This window comes from Rhea pennata, chromosome 3 (assembly GCF_028389875.1).
Source record: "Rhea pennata isolate bPtePen1 chromosome 3, bPtePen1.pri, whole genome shotgun sequence".
Classification (NCBI taxonomy): domain Eukaryota; kingdom Metazoa; phylum Chordata; class Aves; order Rheiformes; family Rheidae; genus Rhea; species Rhea pennata.
The window spans coordinates 55,623,737-55,650,545 of NC_084665.1; the positions used below are offsets into that span (position 1 = coordinate 55,623,737).

The following is a 26,809-nucleotide window of genomic DNA, read 5'->3' on the forward strand; positions in this document are numbered from 1 at the left end:
CAATCTGGTATTATTTTAATCTGACATGCCTCTCACGTGCTTCATTTAGATTCATCTTGACCTGAAAACTGTAATCTCGATGTCTTTATCTTTACATGCGGTTTATTTTGTTGCAGTACTTAAAAAAACACACACACACACGCACACACACACACATTTATTTTAATAGCGAAACCTCCCCGCGAGGTAGATCGGCACATTTCGCTAGCTCAGTTTCCTGAGCATGGTCTGGGTCCCCTTTGAGCACCAGCCTCTTCCTTTTGCTCTTGCTGTTTGTGGCGAGAAGAGAATGAATTAAGACCTGCCAGAGGAGAGACAAAACAGCTCCCCTGCAGCCGCAGCGTGCTCCGGGCGAGGCTCCCTCGCTCGCTTACAAGACAATAACCAAAGAAATTAAGGAGGGGGAGAAAATGACTGGTCCTTCTGAATGAGATAATGGATGAGCCTGGGATGACCTGTTTTTTTCCTTGCGGTGGAGCGGTGCTGAAGACAGAGGGCACCAGCGCCCAGCCCATAGCCGTCGCCCCGCCGCCAGCGCGCCAGCTCGGGGCGGCCGGCGAGCCGCCGGTGCCCGCTCCGACCCGGCAGGGAGCCGCCGCCTCGCCGGCTCAGGTACGCCGCGAGCTGCTCCCCGGGCGCACCGCGGGCTTCAGTGGCAGGGCTGCAGGCCGGAGATGCGGGCGAAGGAGGAGGCACCTGCCAGGTCTGCCCGCGGAAGCCCCGCTGGGGCGGCTTTGCCTGCGTGCATGTGCGCGGACGCGCCGGCGGCACCGCCGCCCGCCGCCGAGCAGCGGCATCCCCGCGCCGGCAGCCCCGAGGGCGCACCCGGCCCGCCGCCGCGGGGCGACGGGGACGGCCGCAGCCGGGCCGGCGCGGGCCAGTCTCGGTGCGGGAGGTGCGGGCGTGTGCTCGTGCGTGCGCGGGGAGAGCGCGGTGGCAGCGCCGGGCGAGGGGCAGAAGTTCGGGGGGAAGCGCTGAAACACCGAGGCACCGGGACACCAGGACACCGGGGCAGCCGGGCAGCGCGGCGCCGGGCAGCGGGGCGGCTGCGGCCGCGGCTCCGGCGCTGTCCCAGGTGCTGAGGGCGCCGCCGCGCAACAGGGAGCGGAGCGGCGCGGCACGGCGCGGCGCAGTGCTGGCGGCGGCGGGGCCGGGGCCGGGCGGCGGCCCCTCGCCGCGGCGCTGAGGCGGCCGCAAGCGCAGCCGCCGGTCTCGCCGTCCGAAGGCTGCATGCGAGGCAGGCGTGCCGGTAAAGCACATCAGGACTTTGCCCGCCGTTGCCTTAGTAACTAATATGTATTTTCCCCGGCTTGCATATTTGTGTCCCAGATTGAATTACAGTTTTGCCCCCCTATACATGGGAAAGTTAATCTAAACTGCGAGGGGTCCTTTCTGCTTCCCTCCGCTGACCTTTAAATGACATTTCCCTTCGCTGGCAGGGCAGGTTGCTCTCTGTCTCTTTTCACCTCCCTTCTGTCGGGAATGGTAATCATTCAGCTCCGAAAGATACCTTCAGATAGTAAAAACGCGCGAAGAGAAGCACTTGTCACCCCGCTTTCAGGGCCGGGCACTGTGCCGAACTAGGACGCTTCCCTCACTAACTACCCTGTGAAACTTTCCAAACTTCCGTGAGAAGGGCATGTGGGGGGCGGGGGGAGGAGGGGATAGTACCAGGTGAAGGTGCGAAGAACAAGCGCCTTGTCTTGCAAAGCGGAGGTACGGGCACAGAAAGGATCATGCAGACTTACATACGTGAGTGTGCATGTTCGTATGTCAAGACAAATAAACAGATACTTTAAATTCCTCTTGAAAATTCCTTTCTAGAGCCTTTATTGAAGCAAATTGACCCCGGCATTTGCAAACGTAAAAATCTCTTCGCAGTGTTCTACTTCTTCTTTCTTTCTTTTCTTTTCTTTTTTCTTTTCTTTTCTTTTCTTTTTCTTTTTCTTTTTCTTTTTCTTTTAATCGAGTTTGACATCGATTCCCTGACTAGCGTGTTTTATCCCTTATTTCTATGCCACCAGGCTAAAAGTCACTAGGATGGCGGCTGCCTTGGCACCTCGGAGCGCTGTGCTTTAAGACTTTGCTGTGATGGTATCTGGAGCAACTTGAGAGCTGGCAGAGGGGAAGCACATGTCTTTTGCTAAATGTCCTTAAATCATGTGCAGGCAAGAGGAGCCCGTGAAATTCGTAACGTGGATCTGGATGACCTGGTGCAACACAATGATTGGCGTGCTGCTGGTCTTCTTCCCCGCTCTCCTCCTGGAGGTGGAGGTGCTCCCCCGAAGCGCGGGGCGGAAGGTGCTGCTCTCGGCAGCCTCCTCGCCGCGGTCGGTGGCTCGGATGGACGGGGATGTCATCATCGGCGCCCTCTTCTCTGTCCACCACCAGCCACCGGCTGAGAAAGTGCCGGAGAGGAAGTGTGGGGAAATCCGTGAGCAATATGGCATCCAGAGAGTTGAAGCCATGTTTCACACTTTGGATAAAATTAACGCCGACCCTGTCCTGCTCCCCAACATCACGCTGGGCAGCGAGATCAGAGACTCCTGCTGGCACTCCTCGGTGGCCCTGGAGCAGAGCATTGAGTTTATCCGCGACTCCCTGATCTCCATCAGAGACGACAAGGACGGGAGCAGCCGGTGCCTGTCTGACTCGCAACCCCAACACCAGACCAGAGTGAAAAAGCCCATCGCGGGCGTCATTGGCCCCGGCTCCAGCTCGGTGGCCATCCAAGTGCAAAACTTGCTCCAGCTCTTTGACATCCCGCAGATTGCGTACTCCGCCACGAGCATCGACCTGAGCGACAAAACGCTCTACAAATACTTCCTCAGGGTGGTCCCCTCCGACACGCTGCAAGCCCGGGCCATGCTCGACATCGTCAAGCGCTACAACTGGACTTACGTCTCCGCCGTCCACACGGAAGGTAGGTACAGGGGAGCGGCGCCGCCGGGGGGAGGAGTGGGAGGCGGCTTCCCCCGGGCTCGGCCTCCGGCCCCAGCGGGGAGGCGCGTAGGAGCAGCGGGGAAAGCGCGGGGCGGGTCGCGGCCGCCGTCGGGGTCGGAGTCGGGCGGCTCTGCCCCGGCCCCGCCTGGCCCCGGCATCCCGCCGGCCGTAGGAAACTCGAGGGATTTCAGCGCCTTGAAGAAAGCACACGCGGTCCCGGACGGCTCCGTGGCTGTCCCGCCTGGCCCCTGCCTTCATCCACACGCGGGGATGAATCACTCGCTGCCAAGCAAACAGCCACCGGCTGCGAGCGTCCCGGGCCGCGGTCAGCAGCGCCGGCGCAAGGCTGGAGCCCCTCTGCGGGGCGGGTTGACAGGGCTCACGCACAAGCACGGCACGTTTGGCAGGTCTGCCCGAGCGAAAACGGAGCCAGAGCTGAGCGGGGTACTCCCGCAGCAGCTGCGAGTTCTGTTGCTTGTGAACCCGCTTTCTGGAGCCGTGAATACAGAGGAAAGAGCCCTGAAAATCTTGCTCCCTTCCCTGCAGTCTGTGCAGAGGAATGTCCTGTGAAAGATAAAGGCCAATGGCTATTCTGTTAGCAAGTCGGGTCCAAAACGTTTTCATGTAGCCTGAGTAATAGTAGAAAATCTTGCTCTGTTCAGTTTGCTTATAATCAACAGGTGTTATGAATTTTAAATTGAAGAGAAGAGTATTGGAAGCGAAGGTATTTTAAAAAGGAGATCTTGATTTACAACCAAGCAAGACAGACCAACATAAATTACAGAAGTAATCAGATTTGAGAGAAGGCAAACTCTTGTGATATATTGCTGAAACATTTCTATAGTCCAGTTATGGTCCTGAAAATGGTATTTTAAAGTACAGAACTACAAACCTGATCATATTATTGCTATATCTTTACAATTACTCTCTTCATTTGACTAAATCTTTCTAATGGATTTGATTTATGATTCCCTCTGGTTACTGAGCTGACTCTACTTTTATTTTCAAAGAGATGGCTAAGTAAAAAAATGTTAAGAATATACATCGTTACGAATAATATAAAAAAGAATCTTCAGTAAGAGTTGCAAATATAACATTCAAAGGTGAATTGAATTAAACTGGACAGTTAAAACGTGAACGTGGTGCAAGTTTGAGAGAAAAGATACAAGAGCAGGAAGCAATGACCTGACATTCGCAGTTCATTTCATGCCATGTCACAGATGAAAAACCGAACTGCTCTAACGAGTTAAAAATAAGCTATTAAGAGTCTTTGCTGCTGGCAGATGTGATTAGGTCTTGTGGCAAGCCAGGGCAGAAAATAAACATCAAAGGGGTAAATGCTTCGTTGGGGTAAATCGCCTTATCTCTCTTCAATACACTTCCGGGGAGCTATGCTAATTCACATTAGCTAAGGGATCTGCTCTTTCTCTCTCTTTGTGTATGGATATAACTCATTAACATTAGTAGGACTTATCTCTTTTGGACAGGATAATAGATTATGAGGGTTATTTGTTCATTTTTTTAAAAGATCGTCGTAAGTAGCAATTTCACTCATTGCTTATGAGACATTTTAATTCATATCTGTCCATTTTTACAAATATGTTACTAACAAGAAATGCTGGTTGCAAGATATTTTTATACTATTTGGAGTAATACTTTGGAAAATAATGGATCATTTCTATCCCACAAGAAAACAGTCTCCTTATTTTGCACATGATCCAGCTCCAGTTTCATATTTTCTTTTTTTTTTTTTAGCTGTACCTGCTAAAACTTTATTATATCCTTTAAGCTACAAACTCTGCTGGAAATATATAGTAATATAGTAAACCTCCATATTTCCCAAATGTAATTACATACATCCCAAAGACTTTTTTTTTTTTTAATTTAAAGTGAAATTAGTGCTCATGAAAATTGGTATAAGTTGTTTACATTTCTGTTGTTTAAAATCTCATGCATTCTCTGTGAGGGATCTACTTGCTGGTGTATTAAAGGTGGACTCATTTTAAGTAGCCAACACAGGACGACTCTGAATAATAATTTGTGTAAACAGGGGCTGCTCCATCCATGCTATGTCTGCAAATACAGGGCTAAAGCATGGTTAGAAACACGTCCCCACTTCACCATCACTCTTACTCATGGGCCTACATAGCCTCATAGACTACATGGTCTTTGTGGTGGACTGCAAAATGTGCTGGGAGGAATCCTACAGTGTCATGGTCTTGGAGAACCACTTCAAATGTGAAAAACAGGCATATTCCTAGGAAATGCACAGTTTTTCACCAGGAAAAAAGTTAGTTGTTCCACCTTCTGAGTACTTCAGATCTCGCCCGATTGCCTTTTGGAAACAGAACCACTGTTCAGTTTCTTCTCAGTCCCTGGTTCTCATGAGGATGGACAACCCTCAGCTCTTGTAGCTACCCAACCACAAGGGGATGCAATGAGACCACTAACTAATGTGACTACCTGTGTCAGATAGCAGTGCTCTTCAGTTAACACTGACCTGGGGCAGGATCACAGAAACAACCCAGAGGTGATGAGCTCTATAGTTCACCTCCTCTATTCCCCTTCCTCCACAACTATTTTCTAGTTTGAATTATTTGAATCTGAAAAATAACAACAATATGCAAGATTACACTTTTAATAAAGATCAGAAATTAATACCACACAATTCAGTGCCTACATTTCTTAATATGAAGTCTAAACATGCAGTCAGAATAAAGATACTGAAAGTCACCCCATCTGTAGCATGATGTCTTTTAATTAGTTCTGAGCATCCATCTTTGCATTTAGTATGTGAAAATTTATTCTCCACCTGTTAATGCCATTAGTAGTGACAGCATTCAGCCACATACAATCTTTGTACATTGGTAAATTAAGTTGCATGGAAGTATGCCGTGCCTTTTTTTTTCCACCATTAGTTATTGAGAAAAAAAAAAAAAGAAGCACTTGGGTAGAAACTTCTGTGTTAATGAACAAATTTTTTTCCAAAGGCCCACATAACTCATTTTAGATTAAAATTGGCATATAAAGCTATATATGCAAGAACAAACAAGCTACTATGGCAAGCTACTATGTTTGATTATTACATATCCCAGCTGAGCATAGTTGCACATCATGAAAGTGCATTTTTTAAGTAGTCATGAAATGCTGTGAGAAAACTGTCCCCATGGAAATCTGTGTGACTGTATAAATGCTGCAAGGCATTTTCAAGGCTACTTTTTTTTTTTTTTTTTTTTTTTAATAACTCTTCAAAAATAATTCGGTTTGGAGCTCTTGGCATGTGTACATCTTCTCAGTTCTTAGACCTAGAAGTCATTCTTATTCACAAATGCACGCAAGTGGATATCTAACTCCAAGTAGAGGCATCCGATTGAAATCAAAGGAACTAAAAGCACATGTATTAAACTGTGCACAATCCTATGTGTTCTCCTGAATTTAGGTCTTATTCACCCTTTCTGAGCATGGTAAATAATTTAGGGCATAATGTGCCATCCTTACTAAAGGCTGTTTTCCAAGTGAGATATTCTGATCTTCAGTGAGATAACTTCAGAGTTAGGTGTCAGTCAGAACCTGTTCAGTGGTCACTAGTCATTTCGGTAAAACTGTTAAGAGATATGGGTCGCTTTCTTCCTTGTTCCCAGAACAGACTCTGGGTGCATGTTGGTACAAGGCAAGAAATGCTGAGGGGACATGGCAGGCATCAGCTCTGCGCTGCTCTGGTTGTGAAGGCACCTCAATGGCAGGGTTGATCTCCAGAAAATTTGGATCAGTTATATGATTGCTGTATGTCATATCGACTTCTAAAACCCACAAGAAGCCTACACACTGTCTAGTAATCAGTGCTGAGTATCCACCAAATCCCTCACCTTTAGCTATTCCCTTATACGAAAAGCAGCAGAGACAATGGTGTGAGAAGCCTTTTTACTACCCCATTTTCCAAGAATATAACTTCTAGGTAAGCAAAGAGAAATGCTTAGTGCCTGTCCTAGTGAAGGAAACCTGGCTTTTCGTTTGAATCATTGCATATATGTTAGCATTATAAAATGTATGTAAGATCTTTGATTCTGTGTATGCAAAATCTGAATGTGCGGAATAGATCTTTTTGGATATCTTTTGGTATTTATAGACAATTCTTGCAATGCAGTATACAAAGACTCATTTATAAACAAAATTTCCATTTTGACAGATTAATGTATGGATCTCATAGAAATATATTTGGAAATGGGCCACTTAAGTTAACTGCACCCAATTCTGGTTGTTTGTAGATTAATTTTACTCATAGCACTGAGATGTTTTTGGCCTCCATCAGTTTTGTCAGATTTCTATTAGGAGATTCTTCCTTTTGCTTGAGTAAAAGGCTTAGAAAGAACTATGATGAAACAGATGGTGTAACTGTAAAGATTTTCAGATCAAAGTAGAGGGTGGGAGATTTAATTATCCTCACAAAGATTTTTGATAACCAGACTGCCACACATTCTCCACTGTAGTGACACACACTCGTAAACACCGTTTTACTTGTTAGTAAAAGGATGGAAGAGATTGATCTTTGCACTTATTTGCAAATATCACAGGTAGAACAGCTCTTTTGGCAGAAGTCAGCAAACTAGCTCTGGATGTGCTAGTAAATATTTCTTTTTAAAGATAAGTGGGGCAATATGTCAAAATGCATCACTTACGTACTCTCCCAAGAAATATATAGGAACCATGTTTCTATTCCTTGGTACAAAACATAAATGTAAAAAAGCATTAAATATTATATATAATTAAATATATATTCAAGGGAAATTATTCTTGATATTTGAATAAATGCACTGACATAGATTTTTTTTCTCATACATAGCTTCAAAGCAATTGCACCAATTCAAACCACAGGAATTCTTAGCCTGATAGTTTTAATTATCCACTGAATGACTTGGAGGAATAACTTTCATGCAAGAGGGCTGTGTTTAATTTATCACAAGGTGTTCCTACAACTATCTTTAATAATGGTATATGATTAATTCCGTAGTGTCACTGAATGATTGATACTTTCTAATAAAATTGTAGTCAACTAATAATGAACAGCAGTTCCATTTCAAAGGTTTGAAATTTCAGAATTCATAAACAAGTCTACTGGTATTAACAGTTATGAAATGTGAACTATGTCTGAATGTGTGTTCAAAAATGCATACTCTGGTCTATTTTCTTCTCTATTTAATCAGCCTCACTAACCATCACCAGAGGCTTTGTAATAGAGAAAAAGTAGAGAAATAAGTTCTAAGGGAAACAGAAATTAACTTTAAAACAAGTGGAGACTAGAGTCTTCCCTGCATTGGACAAATTAAATATATTTATTATGCTGGAAGAATCACTTATATTGATTGATGCTGGCAAAATTATTGTGGCTGAAAAACACCATAGAGGTTCAAGAGAAATTCCTTCTAGAAAATATATTGCTTTGCAGCACTACTAATAATCTAGCTTTTCAGCTGCACAACTGACAGCTGCATGAGTTAAATCGACTCAAAAGACTCATCTAACTTCTCTGCCTGCCTTCTCAGCAATATTACTAGAGTTCATATATATCAGCTGACACCATAGGTTCATTTGTGTCAGTCACTTCTAGTTTTCTGCATTATCCCCTTGCTTTTAGATTTGTATGTCCCATGGTCCTTGTAAACTGCTGCAGGATTCTTCCCTCAGTTAAAACTGTTGTAAAGAAATTAAATGACCTCGGCTTTCTGAACAAGCTGTGTGAAAATGACTCTATAATATTCCTTTGAACATATGGTTCATAATACAAAGTTGCTTACACTTAGATTTCTCAGACAGAAAGCCCCAAACTATGTGATGTGTGACTAGGTAACTACACATAGTGTCATCTGTTGAGAAAGGCTCTTCGGGGCACTGTCGGGTCCGTGAGTGGTACCTGCAGTGGGAGACTAGAAGCATCCCACTGGCAGTTACTAATCCAGGCCCAGTCCAGGACAGTACGGATCAAAGTCATCACTGACTGGTGCTCGTGGACCTGTGGGAGGCAACCTGGTTGTTTCAGTATATTTTCCAGGTGGCAGGTGTTCACAGCGAGAGCCACCATCGCAGATGGCACTAATTAACACCCTTGCTGGCAGCCGGAACAGCAAAGCCAGGGACTGACTGAACATGAACTACAATTGCTTTTCAGCTAATGAAACAATCCTGCTGTTTTCTGTGCTACAGGGCATTGCAAGAGCCAGGTGGAAGCACAACACATGGATTTCAGGCAGTGGATAACTAGCTTGGTTTTACCGGTAAAATTTTCGGAACGACTCCCTTCCTAATCACTAGTATTGTGGTCATGATTATTATCACTAATATAAAACTGAAACACAGTTTCTAGAAAATGTTTTTTGCCTATCAATCCAGGACCAATGTCACTGTTGACAGAGGTGACAGGAAAGCGTGGTCATGGAAGCGATTGTAGCCTTTCCTGCCTGATGGGCCCTGGTTCTTGTCTAGTCTCTACTGTCCATGAGCAACTGCTTATGGGCCCTAGAGCAGCATAAAGTTCACTGATATTAACAGAGTTCAGGTCAACCTTATTACTCTGCCAATGAAGAAATATTTACAGGACAATAGCCATTATGTAAAACTCTGTCCTGATTGGAATAACTCACACTGTTGATAAATGACGTGTAAGAAGCTTGTCTAAGAACCTCATATATAAAGGCAGTAATATTAGCTCTAGTAGTGATATTTGTTTTATGTGGGAAAAAAAGTCTTAAAACTGCTGTGTTGGTTTTCCAGCCATGGGCGTGCTGAATATTAGAAGATGAGTATAAGAGCAGGGTGTACACAGAGTGAACCTTCACAGCTTCAGTATGTAGAAACTTCCTAAGTTCCAGGCTTTCTAGCCACTGATGGGCCCTTCCTCTATGAATTTGACTAATCTTTTTCTGAATCTATTTATACTTTATACTTTGGATCTATTTATACTTTAGTCTCTTCTGTATTGCCCTCAGATCTTTTATAGTAAGCTAGTAGTCTATTGACTTTTTAGCTACCACCATGTAATGAGGTATCAGAAAATGCTTTAAAATTAATGAAAACCCTTTTTCTTAAATAGTAAAGACTACTTCAGAGGCCATTATTCAGTTTTTTTCCTCACATGCATTTCTCTTTATCTATTAACACAGAATTTATTTCCTAAACAGTGCTTCGTATCTGTTAGCCACTTATTAATCCATAGCAGGGTCTTCTGTTTTATCCGGTAGTAACTATATTTCTATGAGTGCCATTAGTAAGAGACTTCATCAAAAGCTTTCTGAAATTCCAATTATCCTATAGCATCAATCATATAATTATCTGCTCTACTGAAGAGCTCGAGTAAACATACAAGGTATGCTTTTTCTCTGAAAAGGCTGTGCAGGTTCTCCCCTAATATGGCATATTTATTTACTTGTCCGTTAATACTGCTTTTTGTTATAGTTCCTACCGATTAGCCTCATGCAGAAATCATAAGTCTGTTGCTCATTGGATTACACTCTATGCTTTTTAAAATAATAAATTATTAAAAAAAATGACATGTGAAAATATAAATTTAATTGGCAGTAATGAACCACAAAAGGATTCTGTTTTGAAAACTAGCTGGTACTGGCAATTTGTTAAAGTCCATCATATTGATTTGTTCTAAAATACATTCTATTGACACTGTGAGTCAATTGCTCAGACTTAACCTGTATAAGAGATTACTTTTTTTTATGAGAAACATCCTAGCCCTTTTCACAGACAGCACAGATTCAAAAAATTAAACTTTTCTGTTATGGTTTTATCTTCCCTGAGTGCTCCTTTTATGTAATTGGTTATTATGGAATTTCAGGCAAGTTTCCCATTTCTGGAATATTTGCAGAATATTGGATTATTTAAATCTACGCCTTTATGTCTCAGAATTGTTTCATCTTGTTTTATTGTGGTTTTATATTTCATTTGCCAGAGCACATTCTGTTCTCTTTTGCTCATTAGGACACAACTTCCATTCCTTTAAGCATTTGTGTTTTTTTCTTCTGCTCTAATATCTTTAGGAAAATTACTTTTTTATTTAACCATGCTGGATTTTTTATTCCTTTTGGAGTTTTCTTTTTTAATAGTAACATATAAAAATACTCTCAGCCTCTCATGTCTAAATAGTCTCCATGTAATTTGTTAGTATTTTATTCTTTTAGCTGCTGCTTTTAATTTCCTTGAAACTAGCTTTTGAGTTTTTATGTAATTTCTTTTGTTTTAAATTAAATATTACTGTTACTGATTCTTATTTCATATATATCTTTTTCACTCCAAAGATGAAAAAGTATACTCATGATTACAGACTGATTTTTTGATAATTACATCTCAATAAGGCTTGTATACTGCTTGAGTCTCAATCAAGAGTTGATTCTTCTTTTGTGGGTTCAGTGAGCAGATCAGTCAACAAGCACCTGAAAAGGAAATCAATACACAGTATGTAAGATTTTACTTCATTTTCCATTATCTTACCTATAGCCTGCATATAGAGCTAGGGTTGTTATTAGCTTCTTGTGACATGTGGGGTGCTTTTTAATGAAAAAGTACTGTGTATCGCAAGCTGTTCTCTTCTCTTGTGACATGCGCCTACCTGGATCGCTGGCACCTATCAAAAAACTGGGTGACAGATATTTCATTTTACTGAAAAGTCATGCTGTGTGTTACACAACACTATTGTCCTTGGTTTGAAAATTTTTCATTTATATTCTTTCATGACTGTTTTTAAACAAATTGCATAAAAGATCGTCATATTCTATTAACATCCAGCAATGATTTATGAGTCCCTTTAAAACCTTATAGAAATGCTGTGATGACAGGCATTTTTACAGTTCTAGTAGACAAAGCAGGGAAGATCATGTTTTATGCTGGTGCAGAGAGTAAATGCAGCTGCAAGGCCCTTGGCCCAATGCACATTGAAGGTAGCTGATGGTTCTCTGTTGAGTTCCACGGACCCTGCATGGGGTTCACCACCATTCTCAGATATTGACATCCTCGGTTAGGGAGGTGACATTCCTCACAGGGCACTAAAAATCTACAGAGCTTGTACATCCTGCAGTTAGAAGGATCTAATAGCTAATTGAAAGTAGTGTAAAAATGCACGAAGGGAGTGTTGCACTTGCCTAGATATTTGAGGATACTCATACACACATAATTTTTTCCCTCCAGCTAGAAGGCTACTAGACTTGCTTCCAAATGAATTCCCCAGTGAACATAACCCTTCTTTCTGTTTGCAAGCTGTTTGTGAGCAAACTTTCATTTTCTAAAATGCAGTCGCTATTGGCAATCATTTGAGCAGCAACTTACATTCTTATTTATCTGTGGATATGTATATTTGTACAAGATAGTAATTCCCTAAAAATTTATTCAAACAAAACTAGTCCAGGCAAACAACTTTAAGAACCAGGCATAAATATTGCTGAAGTGACAGCCATTTGAAATCTGAATGAATGTTCATAAATTCTTTCTTACAATGTCTGGCCAAGCTCCATTGAACCTTGACTATCTCCTCCTATATAGAGTAGAATATATAAGATGAATTTGTAAGTAATTATCAGCTACTGAGCAAATATTTCGTGCTGATTTATATAAACCTTTTCTACCCGCATGGTGTTGGTGGAGAAGCTTAAGCACAAAGAAATTTGGCATGTAGAGTACTGTAGCAGTTGTGTTAACTGCTGAGTATTGAAAGACAGTAATCCTCCTAATGAGTACGTATTTCCCTACTGCAGGCTCCATGTGTATAAATCTAGGAGCCTGAGCAGCAAATACATGAAACTGGATATTCATGGTGCTGTCAAAGTATGCTATATTATCAGCATTGCTAAAACTGGTAGAATGAATTGTGAGACTGGAAAGTTAAAATCTACAATTACTGAGCTGGATAGAATGGGTAAAAGTACTGTGCCAACAGCATTCTCTCGGAGGATGCCCTTATTTGTCAGGCCATAATTCCAAGAGATGAAAAACTCAACTTCAGGATCAGATTGAAAGTTCCATGGGTTTATGAAGCAAAGGGCCGAGCTAGTGCAGTCACTCTGCTGGAACAAAAGTGTACAAAATTTTGAGAAGAGGGAGTTAGCCAAACAGTGTTCCCGGCAGCCTGGGTATCATGTAGCCACAACACACTGTTCTGTAGTTTCTTCAGTTTCTTCTTCAAGCAGGTTTCATCGGTGTGCCTTTTCATTAGTCTTTTTGTTCCCTTCTCCCCTCAAAACCATGGTCCTCAGATGTCTATGCATTCCCTTGTAAATAAGACTCATCCAAGCCTTAGACGTTCTCTTTCAGGTGGATACACACCTGATGAAAACCATTCTGTGTCAACTGTCAGGTTTGACAATGACTCCAACATCCAACAGCTCAGTCCATGCGTATTAAATGGCAGCGTGGCACTGCCAGTCACCTAGACCTAGATCCAGAATGTACCTGAGACCTGCCACAATGAAGACCACATATTCACTGCCCAACGTGATTTCAGATAGACAGCAAAGGCATTGACACTGTGCAAGTGCACATGTTTGTAAACTGTTGTACATGCCTATCCCTTGTAAATGTAAGTGTGGTTTATCTGGCTGTTTCTTTTCTGTAAAGCCTTGCACTTTTGCTTAGTTCAGCTGGCAAAGTCTCTCTGAGCATTTCAGAAGTAACAGGAGCCTAGCTGGGCCTGGCTGTGGCAGAAGTGGAGAGAAGTACAAAATAGGAAATAAAGGACTGAGACCCTGAACATCAGGAGCTGCCATACATGCAGAAATAAGGCACATATACCACTTGCCCAGGACACGGATTGTGCCTCTGAAAGGAGAAGTCCTAAACATAGTATACAGTCACCAAGGAGAAGCAGCTCAACAGAAGCTCAGTTCAAACCGCTGCATCAAAAAAACAAAAAATACAAAATGCTAATGTCATGCTTCAGAGAATAGGAACTTTGCCTCACTCTAAGACATTAATTGAATTTATTTTGTTACTTTCTGTTCAGTTCTGCTATCAACACTTTAAAAAGGAAGTTAAACTATTGAAAAGGGATGGAGATTAAAATTATTTGAAGACTGAAAAAAATATCTCATAGCAAGAAGTCTAAAAGGGCTTAGTCTATTTGATTATCAAAAAGAGACCCAGCTTGATTAATCAACAAATGTTTAGTCTCTCCTAAGCAAACAGAAATAAGAGGAACTGAAGGGCTCTGTAACCTAATGGTAAAATGCATAACAAGTAACAATGCTAGTAAGTGAACAAATTCTGTTAGAAACAAGACATAAATTAATCACCTGTGAAGGTGATTAACCACTAGGACAAATGACTGCAGAAAGTGATAAATTTTCAGTCTTTTGATATCATAGAATCAAGATTTACTGCAGACGTTCCAGAACAGTTTTAGTCAAATGCAAGCTGCTGAACACCGCAGTGTTATCTTGAGTTAATACATAAGGTGGCTCTGTACAGGTGGTCAGACAAAAAGAGCTGCTGTTTTTTTTTCTGGCATTAAATCTTATTCATTTATGAATGGGTTTGATTAAGTAAGCAGGTAGGAAGAAGTGCTTAATTTGAACAGTAGTTTAACACTCGTGTTTGTTCATCTGTTCAGCTGTATAAGAAAATTCAAAGTATCCTGTGCTGTTGATATTGATTCCATGGGAAAAGAAAAGCAAGACTAAACATTCCCCCTAGTCAAAGTTATTCCGTTGTTATTGCAATTTGCATGCATTCTTCTAAGTTAGTATTTTGTCAATATTCACTGATTTTTCTCGTGACGTGGAGTAATTAGTCTGGATTCGATGCTGAGTTACATCTCCTGTAATTCCATTGATTTCAGCAGAGTAGCAGAAGAAAACATCTGAATTGATTTAAAAATTATTTCTGAGTAATAATTTTGAATGTATTTATACCGTATTATCCTGACCTTTTTTTATTTCAGCTCAGGTGCCTTGGGTCTTGCCTTCTTTTATCCATAAACCATCATTTTAACCTCGTTTTAACTCCTCCTCCTTTTTTCTTTAACCTCCTTTACCCATAAACCATCTTCTAACCAGCATTGACTTGCAGCTCCTTCTCAGGGGGACTTCTCATCTTGTTTTTAAGGTGTTTCTTTAAGAATCCTGGCTGTACAGAGGGTGTCTCTCTTTATGCTCTTCCGCTATGGGTCTTGGATAGGAATACCAATGGAAGAGGAGTACTTAGCGCAGCTGGAAAATACACAAAGGTTACATGAATACCATTCATCTGCAGTCTGGAATCTTTCTTCTGACATGTTACACAACATTTCACCACATTAAAAAAAAGAAAAGAAAAGAAGAAGCAGAAAATACTCTATTGTGTCTTCATTAGGACTGGGTTTTTTTTTGTTTTTTTTTTTGTTTTTTTTTTTTTGTTTTTTTTTTTTTTAACTTAAAAGTAGTTCTGGTTCTTTCTTTTGCTTTGGCAGGTCTTCCTCTGTCAGAGCAGTGAGGTTCCAACTGGAGACCCTCACCATTATTAATGTCTATAATAGGCCTATTTTAGTAGAGAAAAAGATGATGTTTTATACATTTTTTTCTGTGACAGGAGAATGAAGGGCTTACAAATATATCAGGAACTGTAATTCCAGAGAGTAGGAAGAGAATTTTCAGTGCAGAGCTCCCGGAACAACATGCCATGGGCTCTGCACTCTGTTCTTCTTCTAGGGGTGAAGGCAGGAGGAGAGTATTGCTTCCTCCTCCTCTTCTCCCTACTCCCTTCACCCCAGAGCTGCCCCTATATGTGAATGTGCTTGTCCTCTCCCCTTTAGGCCCTGCCCCTGTTCTTCCTCACAACCCCAATGTCAAAGTCAGACTCTGAGCATGTTCTTCTTTTGCTCTTAGAAATATCTGGACTTTATATTGCACTTGTCCTCTTCCTCCTAACATCAGTCTTGGCTTGTGTGCCTGTGAAGAGTAGCAAGTGTTCTGAAAGGATTCAGTGATATTCTTCTCATGGTTTCACTAATTAGAATGCTACTTTGTGTGTAAAAGGATATAATTCATCTGGCAGCATTTGCAAAATAAAAAGACACTGTGGAAGAAAACAAGAAACTAGTAGCTACAGTAATTAATATTTTTACTCAGCAGTTTTTCAGAAAAGGAATGCAATAGCGAATTCTGTGAATATTCATTGAAAATTTAACACAGAAAATATGGACATTGATATCTTCTGGCATAGATGTGACATTTGGTGGCAACCTTGATGCAGTGAACAGCTTAATGTGCTCTTACAAGGCATTTTAAAGTATAGTCAGTTTGAAAACTCGGTGCCCTTGTCTCACCTACTTGTGCCTTTTCTAGTGAGTCAAAATGTACATGAAATAATGTAGTCCACTTTTGTCATAGCCATGGTGTTGCCTGTGAAGTGTGAAGCAGAAATGTCCTGGTACCACAAATATCCTAAGACACATCAGTGCTTTTTATAGTTCATATCCTGAGGACATACGAATAACAAAATACTCTTTAAAACTCTGGCAATACATCTGTATTTAGATTCAGGACAATGATTCTGCTTTGACGAAGCCAATGTGAGTTTAGCTATAGACAGAAATTTAGCTATACACCTGACTCTGTGGGAAGATCCTTCAGGGTGCAGGATACTCTACCTTGATACAAAAAGGCATGTGAGCCCTAACTTAACATTAAACCCTTGAATTATGGAAGACAAGAATTAACCATATACTTACAGGGCATAGTTTCTGAGGGTTGCCCACATTCCAGATGTGTTCACTGCCTTGCAGGATTAATCATGATCTGCTTTATCTCATATTAAGGATAGGCTTTTTTAGATAAAACCCCAAATATTTATAAACCTTGTGAAGGTCTATATTAAGCTAGAGGGAAACCAAACAGCCTCAGAACTGTGCACTTTAGAAGATTATGAAAACTGATGGGTGGGCTGACAAGAGGCTGCAGCCAGTTGGAGAAAAAGGGCAAAATTTTGGATGTGCTGCTTTGAGGAGACATATAAAAGTTAGTTACCTCTGTCTTTCTTAATTTACAGTGGAGTGCTGAAATAACTGATTAGATAGGCTACCTTATTTGAGTTTGTAAATAGAAGATCAAGGTAATTGAATGCTGAAAGTTTATTGTATTTGCTCATGTAGGAATTAGGATTTATTTTTAAGTATTTTATTTGTTTTGCTTTTATTATCTATCCACTTACTAGAAACTGAATTACATTGGGGTAAATTTCACCTGGATTTATTTCCACTCTTTTTTAAATGAATTTTATTTGAGAGCTAATTTGTATGCCTTCAAATTCACAAACTGATATAATGCTTCTATCATAATACATACAGGAAAATAATGCACACAGTGGAAACAGAAAGAAGCAGTGTTTCTGTGCCTCCATCACACAGAGATTTCTCTTGTAAAAGGCTACTGGCATTTTGATACTGGCAGCCTCTTTGTACCAGTACAAACTTTCTTAACTTCCGGGGAAGCTATATGATGCTGTTTAGCTTCCAATAAATACTAAGTTAAATTACAGAATACTTAGTATTTTGTGAACCAGAAATAAAAATAAAATACAAGTTTTAGCTCATATTCAGAATAAATACTATATATACTTTATTATTGAAAAGAGAGGGCTCATTACACAGCCAGCAGAGCCTTGTAGGTGGCTAACTGGAGGGTGCTTGTAACAACACTAGGTAGCCTTTCGAGGAAAAATTTCTTGAAATAAAGAGATTCTGATAGAAAGACTTCATTTCATTGACTCTACATCTTCCAATGAGAGGAAATATTCTGTAGGAAACTTCTAATCAGCTTTGCCTTTAATTCTGGGTCTCACCATCCCTTCTCCTAAAAATCATAGCCTTTATTTTCCCATACCAAGTTATCCTAGTCTTTCCTACAGCTTCTTCTTCCAGGCTTGTACTTCAGAATCTACACTGATACCTAGAACACTTCCTGAGAAGCTCAATAGACCATTTATTGTTTCCTAAAGCTATTGCTTCGTAGAAAAGCATATACATATTGCCAAATCTCTCTCCTTCAGTGCTATTCTTCTCATGTTTTCACCACAAGCCATCATATTTCAGTAATTTGAACAACCAGATGTTGCATCTGAGTCTCTGGATCATGCAAAATTGATGGTCACATCCTCAGTCACTGGGAAGTATATTTTCTTTAGAGCAGAAAAAAGACTGTCTGAGCTAGCCTGAAAGCTTAGTTTTTAGGCAGGCAAAGGCAAAGAGTTTGAAAACAGTTTTATAGTCATCACAAGTAGATCATAATTAGCCTTTTATTCTTGTAAGTTATTTTTGTCTAAAAATGTAATTCACTTTCAAGCAGATCCCATTGATGTCAGTGGAAGATTTGCCACTATTTCTGTAGGAACAGGTTGTGGGTATAGTTATTACACCATTTCAATGCAAATGAACATGGTGTATGTATATGGGGGAAGTCTACATTCTTTTATACAGAAGAATTTCAGGGATAGATTTTTAAAAATGTAAATCTTTACAAAGAATTACTTCCTGGTAATGTGCATTTGAATTTCTGTCTCAGGGAAACCTGGATTTATGCTGCTACTGGTTATCTTTGTGGTGACAGAGGCCATTGTTATTTAGAATAAAGGGAAAAAATGTTCTACTTGTTTTAATCAGGAGCACCAACAGGCAAAGGCACACACTTAAATGAACAAGAGGATGGGAATAATGTGCACCTGCAAACAAAGACATTTTACCCCTAATTTCTGCAGTGTGATGTTATTCAGAGTATATGCATTATGAATCAAGATATTCTGCTTCTCTGCTAACTAGGCAATAAGAACCAGTAGGCAAGAGGGATACAGATATGATCTGCAGTTACATGGAGGAAAAAAGTGGAGGGGCATTTTACCTTTAGCTGGCTCCTGTGAAAGAATGATTGCCTACAACTCTGCTGGAGAGTTAGGTGGTTATTTATTTATCATGGAAAAATGTGTTTTGGGGTCAAATGAAAAAAATATTTCAACATTTTAAAAATGTTTTATTCTGTGGTGCTTTTAGTAAGAGATGTAGTGTGAAACACGATGGTGTTTCTTATCGTACATGTTATCTCACTGATCATACTACCTGGAAGAGATTCTGAATCAACTTTTCCTCTGCGAAGACTGGAGTATCATTTTGTGAAGCCTCACTGGCAATCGTTACACTGCTGTATTTTGCAAGAACTATTGGAATATTCGTTGGTCCAGCTCAAGAAACACCCGCTTGCACTGTGATCAGGTCACTCTCGTGAGAGGCAGATGTGGTTTCACAGCCTCTCATGTCAAGAGTGGAGGCTGGTCACCCACTTCCCTGATGAGAGCTGTGCTGCTTGGCTCAAGCTGTTATCTCCACAGAGGCCTCGCGGAGTTTGCGGTGTTGGCATGCCAGGGCTTTCAAAAATAGCACATCAGAGTTAAGAGCACTAGCATATCAAACAGCAGCTAGTCAAGTACTGAGAAGTGTAATTCTATTTAATCTGGAATTACAGCACTGAGGCCTCTAATGAACAGAGCCCTGCTTGGACACTTCTTGCTCAAGAAGCCATGTAAACAACTGGGCTGACAAGCAACGGGGGCATGTTACAGCTAAGAAGCAGCTCTGCTGTGTTTAAGTTGAGAGTTTCCTCTTTTTAAAATAAGTACTCTAGAAACCATGATCACATGAGATCATTGCCTGTTTTGAAATAAGATACACATTCTAGGAATGCAAAGCAGAGGCAGAGGTCCAGCTTTGCTGTCAGTTGAGCAGAAAGTTCCTGAGATACAGTCCAACTCAAAATCTAATTCTTCAAACATCCTCTTCATGGACTACCCACATCGTATGTGTATACATTTAACCTATTTAAAACCCCAGCTTGGTAAACTTTTTGATATCAGTAGCTCTGCTGGGATATTTTTCTAGAATTTCACTCCTCCTAGAATTAAAAGCTCCCTGATTTTGGTTCTTGCTCTGGAGAAGATTTTTGATCAGAAAAGGAGACTGAGTCCTTGAATAGCTCTTTAAGTAATGTCTTCTTATTTTTCATGATTTTCATGGCTACTCCTTGAAAAGTCACCAGTTTTTCAACGTCTTGACTACTGGACATTATTGTAGTAGCAGTCATACCAATGTCAAAAAGAAGAAAAGGTAGTATAATCTCTCCATTGGTATGGTATTGAACTTATTAACATATTTAAAAATGTTTCTATTATTTTTTTTAGCCACAGCACCACATTTAATGCGTACCTATTGCAATCCCCAAGCCAGTAACTGCATCCTAGAATGAAGTCAGATATCCTGTATGAGCTGCATTTTTAGTTCCTTGGAGTTTATATTTATGTGTATTTAACTCTATATTTATTTGTTTACATCCAGTTTACTGAATGACCTAGATCATTCTATATTAGTAATTTGTCTCCCAATCTTTCTGTCATTTGCAAATGTTATTAGTAATGATTTTATATTTTCTTTTTTCAGGTCACTAATTAAATGTTAACTAGTAAAATCTAAGAACAGATCCTTGTGGGACACAGTAAAAAGACACCCATTCAATGAGTCTTCCCTCACTGCAAGCATATGTTGAAATCTTCCAGCCAGATTTTAATCTAGTTAATGTATGCAGTGCTGGTTTTTATCATTCCAGTTTCATAGCAGAATGTCATGCAATATGAAGGCAGATGTCCTGTAGAAATCTAAGCCTATTACAGAAACATTACCTTTAGTAACAAAGCTAGATCCAATGGTATCTATATGCTAGATAACTGAATTTGAAAGATCTAGTTTCAACATAATAATTGGCGCTAGCTATATTGCCCAGTTCCCTCAGCTTTTTCTAACTGAAGTCCCATGTCAGCTCCTGAGTTATTTTGTCTAGAACGGATATTAGGCTGACAGATCTATAAATACTCCGGTCAACTCATTTATCCTTTTAAAGTATTGCACAATGTTGCCTTTCTTGCCATCCTCTGGCAGTTCACAAAGCTTTTGAAAATAATTCTTATTAGTTCAGCGAGCTCCTCAGACGTTTCTTTCAGAAGTTATCTGAACATACCCATTTTAAAATGCCTGCCTTTTGGAGCTGCCACTTGATTTCCTTCTGAACTGGGAAGGGAAATTATTTCATTCATCATCACCATCGACATTGTCATCGTCTTCTGGTATGTATACATTATCTGTCTCTTTCCTGAAGTAAAAAATATAAATATTTATTGACTACTTCCTATTCTGCAGACTCCCTTCTAGTAGTGACCCAACAGCACTGTCCTTTTTCTGTATCTTTCTCTTTGTTTTTTGTAGTTCCCAACTTCCAATGTTTCTCTATTACCTTTCAGCCTCCTGTACCACTGACTGTAGCCAAAGGCATAGTTTCCTTTTAGTGAGGGCAGGGCTAGTTTCTGCCTAAGCAAAGGATGTGGTGGGGCTGGCAGACTGGGGAGGGCAGAGAAAGGGGCAGCTCTGCTGCCCAGCCAGCCATGCTGGGAGCCGGACAGTCAGGCTTGGTGTCGCTGGGGCTGGGAGATGCCATGTGAGATGATGGGTGCTGCTGTAGGAGCACTGGCTCTCAGCAGCAGCTTGTGCTCCAGTCTTGCCTGTCCTGCCTGTCCTGGGACCACTTGGAGCAACCAGGCTACCTCTCCTGAGCTCGCCTGGGCTCTGTGCCCAGAGCCTCTCCCCACCTTGCTCTTCTTCCACCTTCACAGGGGTGGCCTGACCAAGCCACTTTCTGGGGCAGAAATGCAATTTTGCTCATGCTTTGGGCAAACTTTGAGACAGCTCCAGCAGCTGAGCTCCTTGCTTAGGAGGAGGTGGTGCCGTGTGGCTTTGGAAGATCATGCATAGCTGGCGGTGTGCTCAGAGAGGCACTACTCCCTGTGCAGTTTTATGATGGACCTATGTATGACAAAAAAAGTATATATTAAATAAAAATTCACAACACCCCATAGTTAAGTAAAAAAAAAGTTCACCCCCTCTGTTGTTTATACCTACTATATTTGATACATATATATATGTATGTGTATAAGCATACAAAAGCACTTCAGATGTTTTTTATTGACATACTGTTTTGTGTTCATCAATCTCTGCTAATATGGATATCCATCCACCGAAAACAAAGGCATTATTCAAGAGGGGAGAAAAAAGCAATAAATCCCTTTACAATAAGTCAATAAGATCAAAATAGCTTGCAGAGATCTCAAGAATCTTTAAGGAAACCAGAGTTCTTTCTGCCTTGGCTTTCTCTAGATTTGCTAGATTGGAGTGCAGGCAACATGTCAGAAGAGCAGCAGTGCTTGTGCGAGAACATTTATCAAGTGCTAACAAGAGGATGAAGGAAAATTGAAATGCCATTACAAGCTTATTCTTCATTAAAAGTGAAGTACTAAATTCTCCACTAATTCGTTTTGACAGATGATATTATGACAGAGTTGACACCTATAACAAAATGTGACTAAAGCGGATGCAATTCAGGAAGTGATGTTTTAATTTTTTTCCTAGCACTACGATGTTAGTGAAATAGATAATTCAGATTTGGGGTTCTTTTTTTAAATCAACTTATCTTTGGCCATCAGTGCTTTTTGTTACAGGCAGATATCTATCTACAAAAATGGCAAAAATATTACTTTCTTAATTTACTAGCAAAATGAAGTAATTAATTGGATTAATGTTGCCAAGGAAAACTGTAATGTCTAACCTGTCTTTCTAGGCAGAGTGTAAGGTGACGTTTTAAAGTATGATTTCTGTTAACAGCCTTTTCTGTCTCAATTTGGAGGTTTCTTACTGAAGATTCAAACATTATCTTATAACTATGGATGAGGTTTAGCAACAAATGGATTATTATAGGCTGATCTCTTGCAAGTTACTTTCCTGTAAAACTTAGTTGTAACAGCTATGTCTTTGTGATGCAGGGCTGAAATCAAGGCTGGCAGAGTTATTCCAGCAAGATACTTCACAGGTATTTTGGCAAAGTGCTTCGCATGTAATTATCAACCATAGTGTTTTGTTTTGTGGTTCATTAATACACTGATTTTATGCTTTGGCCAAGAAGTGCCCAGTGAGACTCAAGAGGATTTAAGTTCTGATCAAGGTCCTACTCTTCCTGAGCTATTTTTTGGTGTTACTGTGAGACTTCTCTAATACTTGCTGGTTGAAAGAGATTTTAAGGAAAGCCTCAACCACAAGTGCTTTTAGCTAGTAATCAAGGAGAGAAGGGAGAAATGCCACTTCCCCAGGAGTGAATACCTCCATGGACTGAGATGATTCTCCCTGGAAGGTACCTTAGCAGCTTGCCACTGGTCCCAGCACCATCCAGAACTTGTCCAGTCAATTGTCTTTCTGAGAGTACTTTTATTTTGCCCACAACTGAACAAATGAATGTACTTAGGGAGAGAACAAAGAGACAAAGAAGAAGAGTCAACAGGTCCAGTTCCTATGGCTACAGACTATACAGTAAATATTTATTTTGGAGAATGCTGTATATTAATTCAGTAAATAAGCAGTTTGTCTGCTTTTCCCCTTTTTAATAATTTCAATAAGTAAGTTGCCAGGTGATTTCTTAAAAATATTATCCTTATATAATATATTGAAATACAAGGTTAAAATTAACTCTAGCAGAGCTGGAGATTTACATTTTTCATCAGATGATGTTTTGTTTGCTTTCTAATTTCTTCATTTCATTTTTACCGTGTCTTACTGGTTTGATATGCCCTCCTTGTAAGTTAAGGAAAATGCAATACGATGGCTTGGAAATATTGGCATTCTATATTGTAAGAAATCTCAGAGGCATTGTATAAGCCAGTAGCCCTGTATTCTATCAACAGTCATTTGTCTGAATCCCTCTTCTTTATAATAAAAACCATGTAAATCCACTCCAGATCATTTCAAAGACTTCCTTTAAAGGGAGAAAATTTCCAACCAAAGTTAAAGTTGGTTGGCTAAAGTTTTGTTTTAAGAGCTTGAAAATTCTCAAAAAGCACTCACCTAAGGTTGAGGTGGGCAAACTAGTTTGTTAAAAATAGAAGTCCTTATGCAAAAATTGTATAAAAATTGTCACCATCTGAAATAAAACCTTTTAGGTGTTCAGAAAAAGAATATAGTGATACAACTTTCCCCTTCGTTGTTGAAGGAGACAAGAAAGAAAAACTTGCTTTCAGACCACTTTTTTAAAAAAAAAACAGTTCATTTTTTATCTGAAGACATGGATGGTGGAAAATACAGCAATGTTTTAGAAACAAGGAAATTCTGCTGACAATGTAACAGATAAACAGATTGTGTACCATCTAGTCCTTTTTGGCATGTAAGTGAGCTTTACTCAGTCCCTGAGGTTCTTTGCTACCATATATTCTCTTGGTGAAATTTTGGTTCTTTACTAATGATCATAAAATATAACTTAGTATGTTGCTTGCTATGGAGGGGAGGAGATTGTGTGGGACTTGTACAAAGGACTCCAAATCTTCACTTAAGTGCTGCATACATTTTTTTGGAGATAGACAGTTTATGTGGGGCTACAGTGGTATACAGAATTTAGAGGCACCTGTGCAGTTATTATTTTTTTCTTTAAGAAGATCCACTTCTCCTTCTTCTCCTTTCCAGGTATTTAACACTTTTATGAACCCCTTTTATGAGCTTGTTGCTGTAAATAGTCTTGCAGTTGCATTTTGTTCTTTTCATATTTGGCTAACTTACCCTATAGTTAATCATAATTTGTGCTTCTGAAGCTTAGTGGAAGTTCAGAAAAATGAAAATGAACTGTTCAGTTCATCTGCAAAAAAAACTCAATATAATTAGCAACTGAAAATGCATTTATTTTTGGAAATCGCATGTGCTTTGTTATCTACTTTGATTTGGTCCATTGTATTTGGATTAGACACAAGAGGCAGATGATACGTGGCCTGAAAACATTCTATGTGTCTGAAGGATTCAGTATCTTCTCACTGTATATTGGTTCTACCTTGTCACAGAGCATTATGTTATTTCATGCCAGAGGCATGTCAGTGATGCTAGGTTATGCAATGCCAAAAAGGAATTTCTAATGTCTAGGGCTTTTGGATAGTACATCCGTGGTATCCAGTCAGGATTTCAGAGACTGATTTTCTAGTACTCTGAATTGTAAAGTACATCTTTCCTTTGTCAAAAGTAGATTTTTTTCAGTTGCTGGAATGAAACATTTTGAGTATTTTAGTGCACTCTTTTTTTAGCTACGTGTGCACAGATCACATCCATCACAAGATAACAGAGGAATCTATATACTCATTTATTGATTCAGTTAAGGCTGAAACATAGAATGCCTTGAAAAACCTCATCAATCCTCTACATACCTGATGGAGACCCTTGTCAGAAATTTCCAGCCCATGTGGGGCTCCTCTAGCTCATGGTGCTGGAACAACTGCACAGGGAACCGAATGCCTCACAGAACCATCCTGCATGAAAAGCTCACCAGGAAGGCAGACATATAGCTTTATCTGCAGACTGAATTTCTTCATTCCCACAACTATGAGAACAGACCCAGCTGCACTAGTGTAGCTCTTTGGCTTTTATAGATAGCGTGTGTCTCTGCCAAGAGCCTTGCTTCTATATTGGCAGCTGAGTGCCAAAACCAAGGCAGATAGGCAACCCAAATCGGCCTCACAGTCTGCCATCTCATAGCCTACTTTGACAGTGGTTAATTACAGTGATCCTGGACAACAGTATATCTGAACAGTTGTCTTGTCTCTCAGTAGCTTCTGTATTTAGATATGTTTAATATGTGCTCAGTCTCAGCCTCCCTCCTCCTGTTTTCCACTAGCCATCAGAGGCAGGTTCAGACAAGCAATGTAGTATTTATAGTGATACTAGCTTTGCTGGCAGGCCCTATGCTGCATGAATGTGCACGAGAAGAAAAGCCTCACATGCGTGTTGTTCATTGTAAAATTCCTCATGTTTCACAGATCCCACTATCCCTCGCTGTCCAAGATCATCTCCCTCCCCTTGGCTGCCTTTTCCCTCTCAGCCATGGGTTACAGTGTCCATAAACTGGGAAGGAGCCTGGCAGAGGTGACCCAGCAGCCCACAAAGAGCTGTCTGGTCGCCGGCCAGGCGCTGCTGACTGTCAGAGCCCAGGACTCTCTGACCAGGTTCTTTTAGATATTCCACACATACAGAGGATGCAATGCTTAATATAAAAGTTTACTTTAAAGGTATTTGATGCTACACAGGATTTTTGATTTAGCAGAGTGATACAGCAATATACTGAAATCACAATAAAAGTGTAATTGTCATTATTGGTCTCTGTAATATGCTTACCATCACTTTGCCAGGCATTCCCAAAGGAACACGTGGGTAGAAGCCAGCTCCAGCCCGTTGCTCTCTTCAAAAATTCCTTTGACAGTTGTTCAAGTTTTATGCTCTCTGTGGGGCTGAGCTGCCTGTACACTTCCCCCGTGCTGGTCTGGCTAATCTGGAGACATTCACATTCTTTGTTCAGCTCAGAAAGAAACGTTTTCACCAAATGTGTGGCTACTTATCTAAAACAAAGATCACCTTCTGGTCCCTTCTGTGTTGAGATGAAGTCGGTTCTCTGTGTAACTAAGCTGTGATTAGTAAGCTGCATCTTGCATCATTCCTGAGCTTCAAGGGCATCTTGCCTTTGCCCATCTCCTCTGAGCCTCCGTTCGTTACAGGGGTTATTGGTTGGTCACACTAAGCCAGTCTGCTGCAGGGAGGCAAAGCCAGCACTCACCTCACACTGCAAATGCCTGTGTCCCTTTGGTAACCATCACTGCTTGTCAGGAGGTCGGGAAACGCCTGCTGAGCCAGAGAAAAGGAGGGAAAACGTGCCCGTTTCTTCAGGTCAGTCGCCTGAGTGAGAGAGAGTACGCAGGCACCATGTTTTGGGAAGGAAATGGTGGGGCCAAGCAGGCTTCTTTCCTG

General features: G+C 40.8%; 1 protein-coding gene across 3 annotated transcripts in view; it reads left to right on the plus strand.

Annotated features, from left to right (window-relative positions):
- The first annotated feature begins 2,160 nt into the window (after positions 1 to 2,160).
- The window catches only part of GRM1 (glutamate metabotropic receptor 1), a 188,197-nt gene continuing 163,548 nt past the window's right edge, over positions 2,161 to 26,809 (plus strand). For 2 of the 3 annotated variants that reach the window (XM_062573715.1, XM_062573716.1), the window contains exon 1: positions 2,224 to 2,923. In XM_062573715.1, the coding sequence (XP_062429699.1) occupies positions 2,224 to 2,923 (700 nt within the window). Of the gene's footprint in view, positions 2,924 to 26,809 lie in introns of all 3 variants that reach the window. The other variant, XM_062573714.1, reaches the window with a different exon arrangement.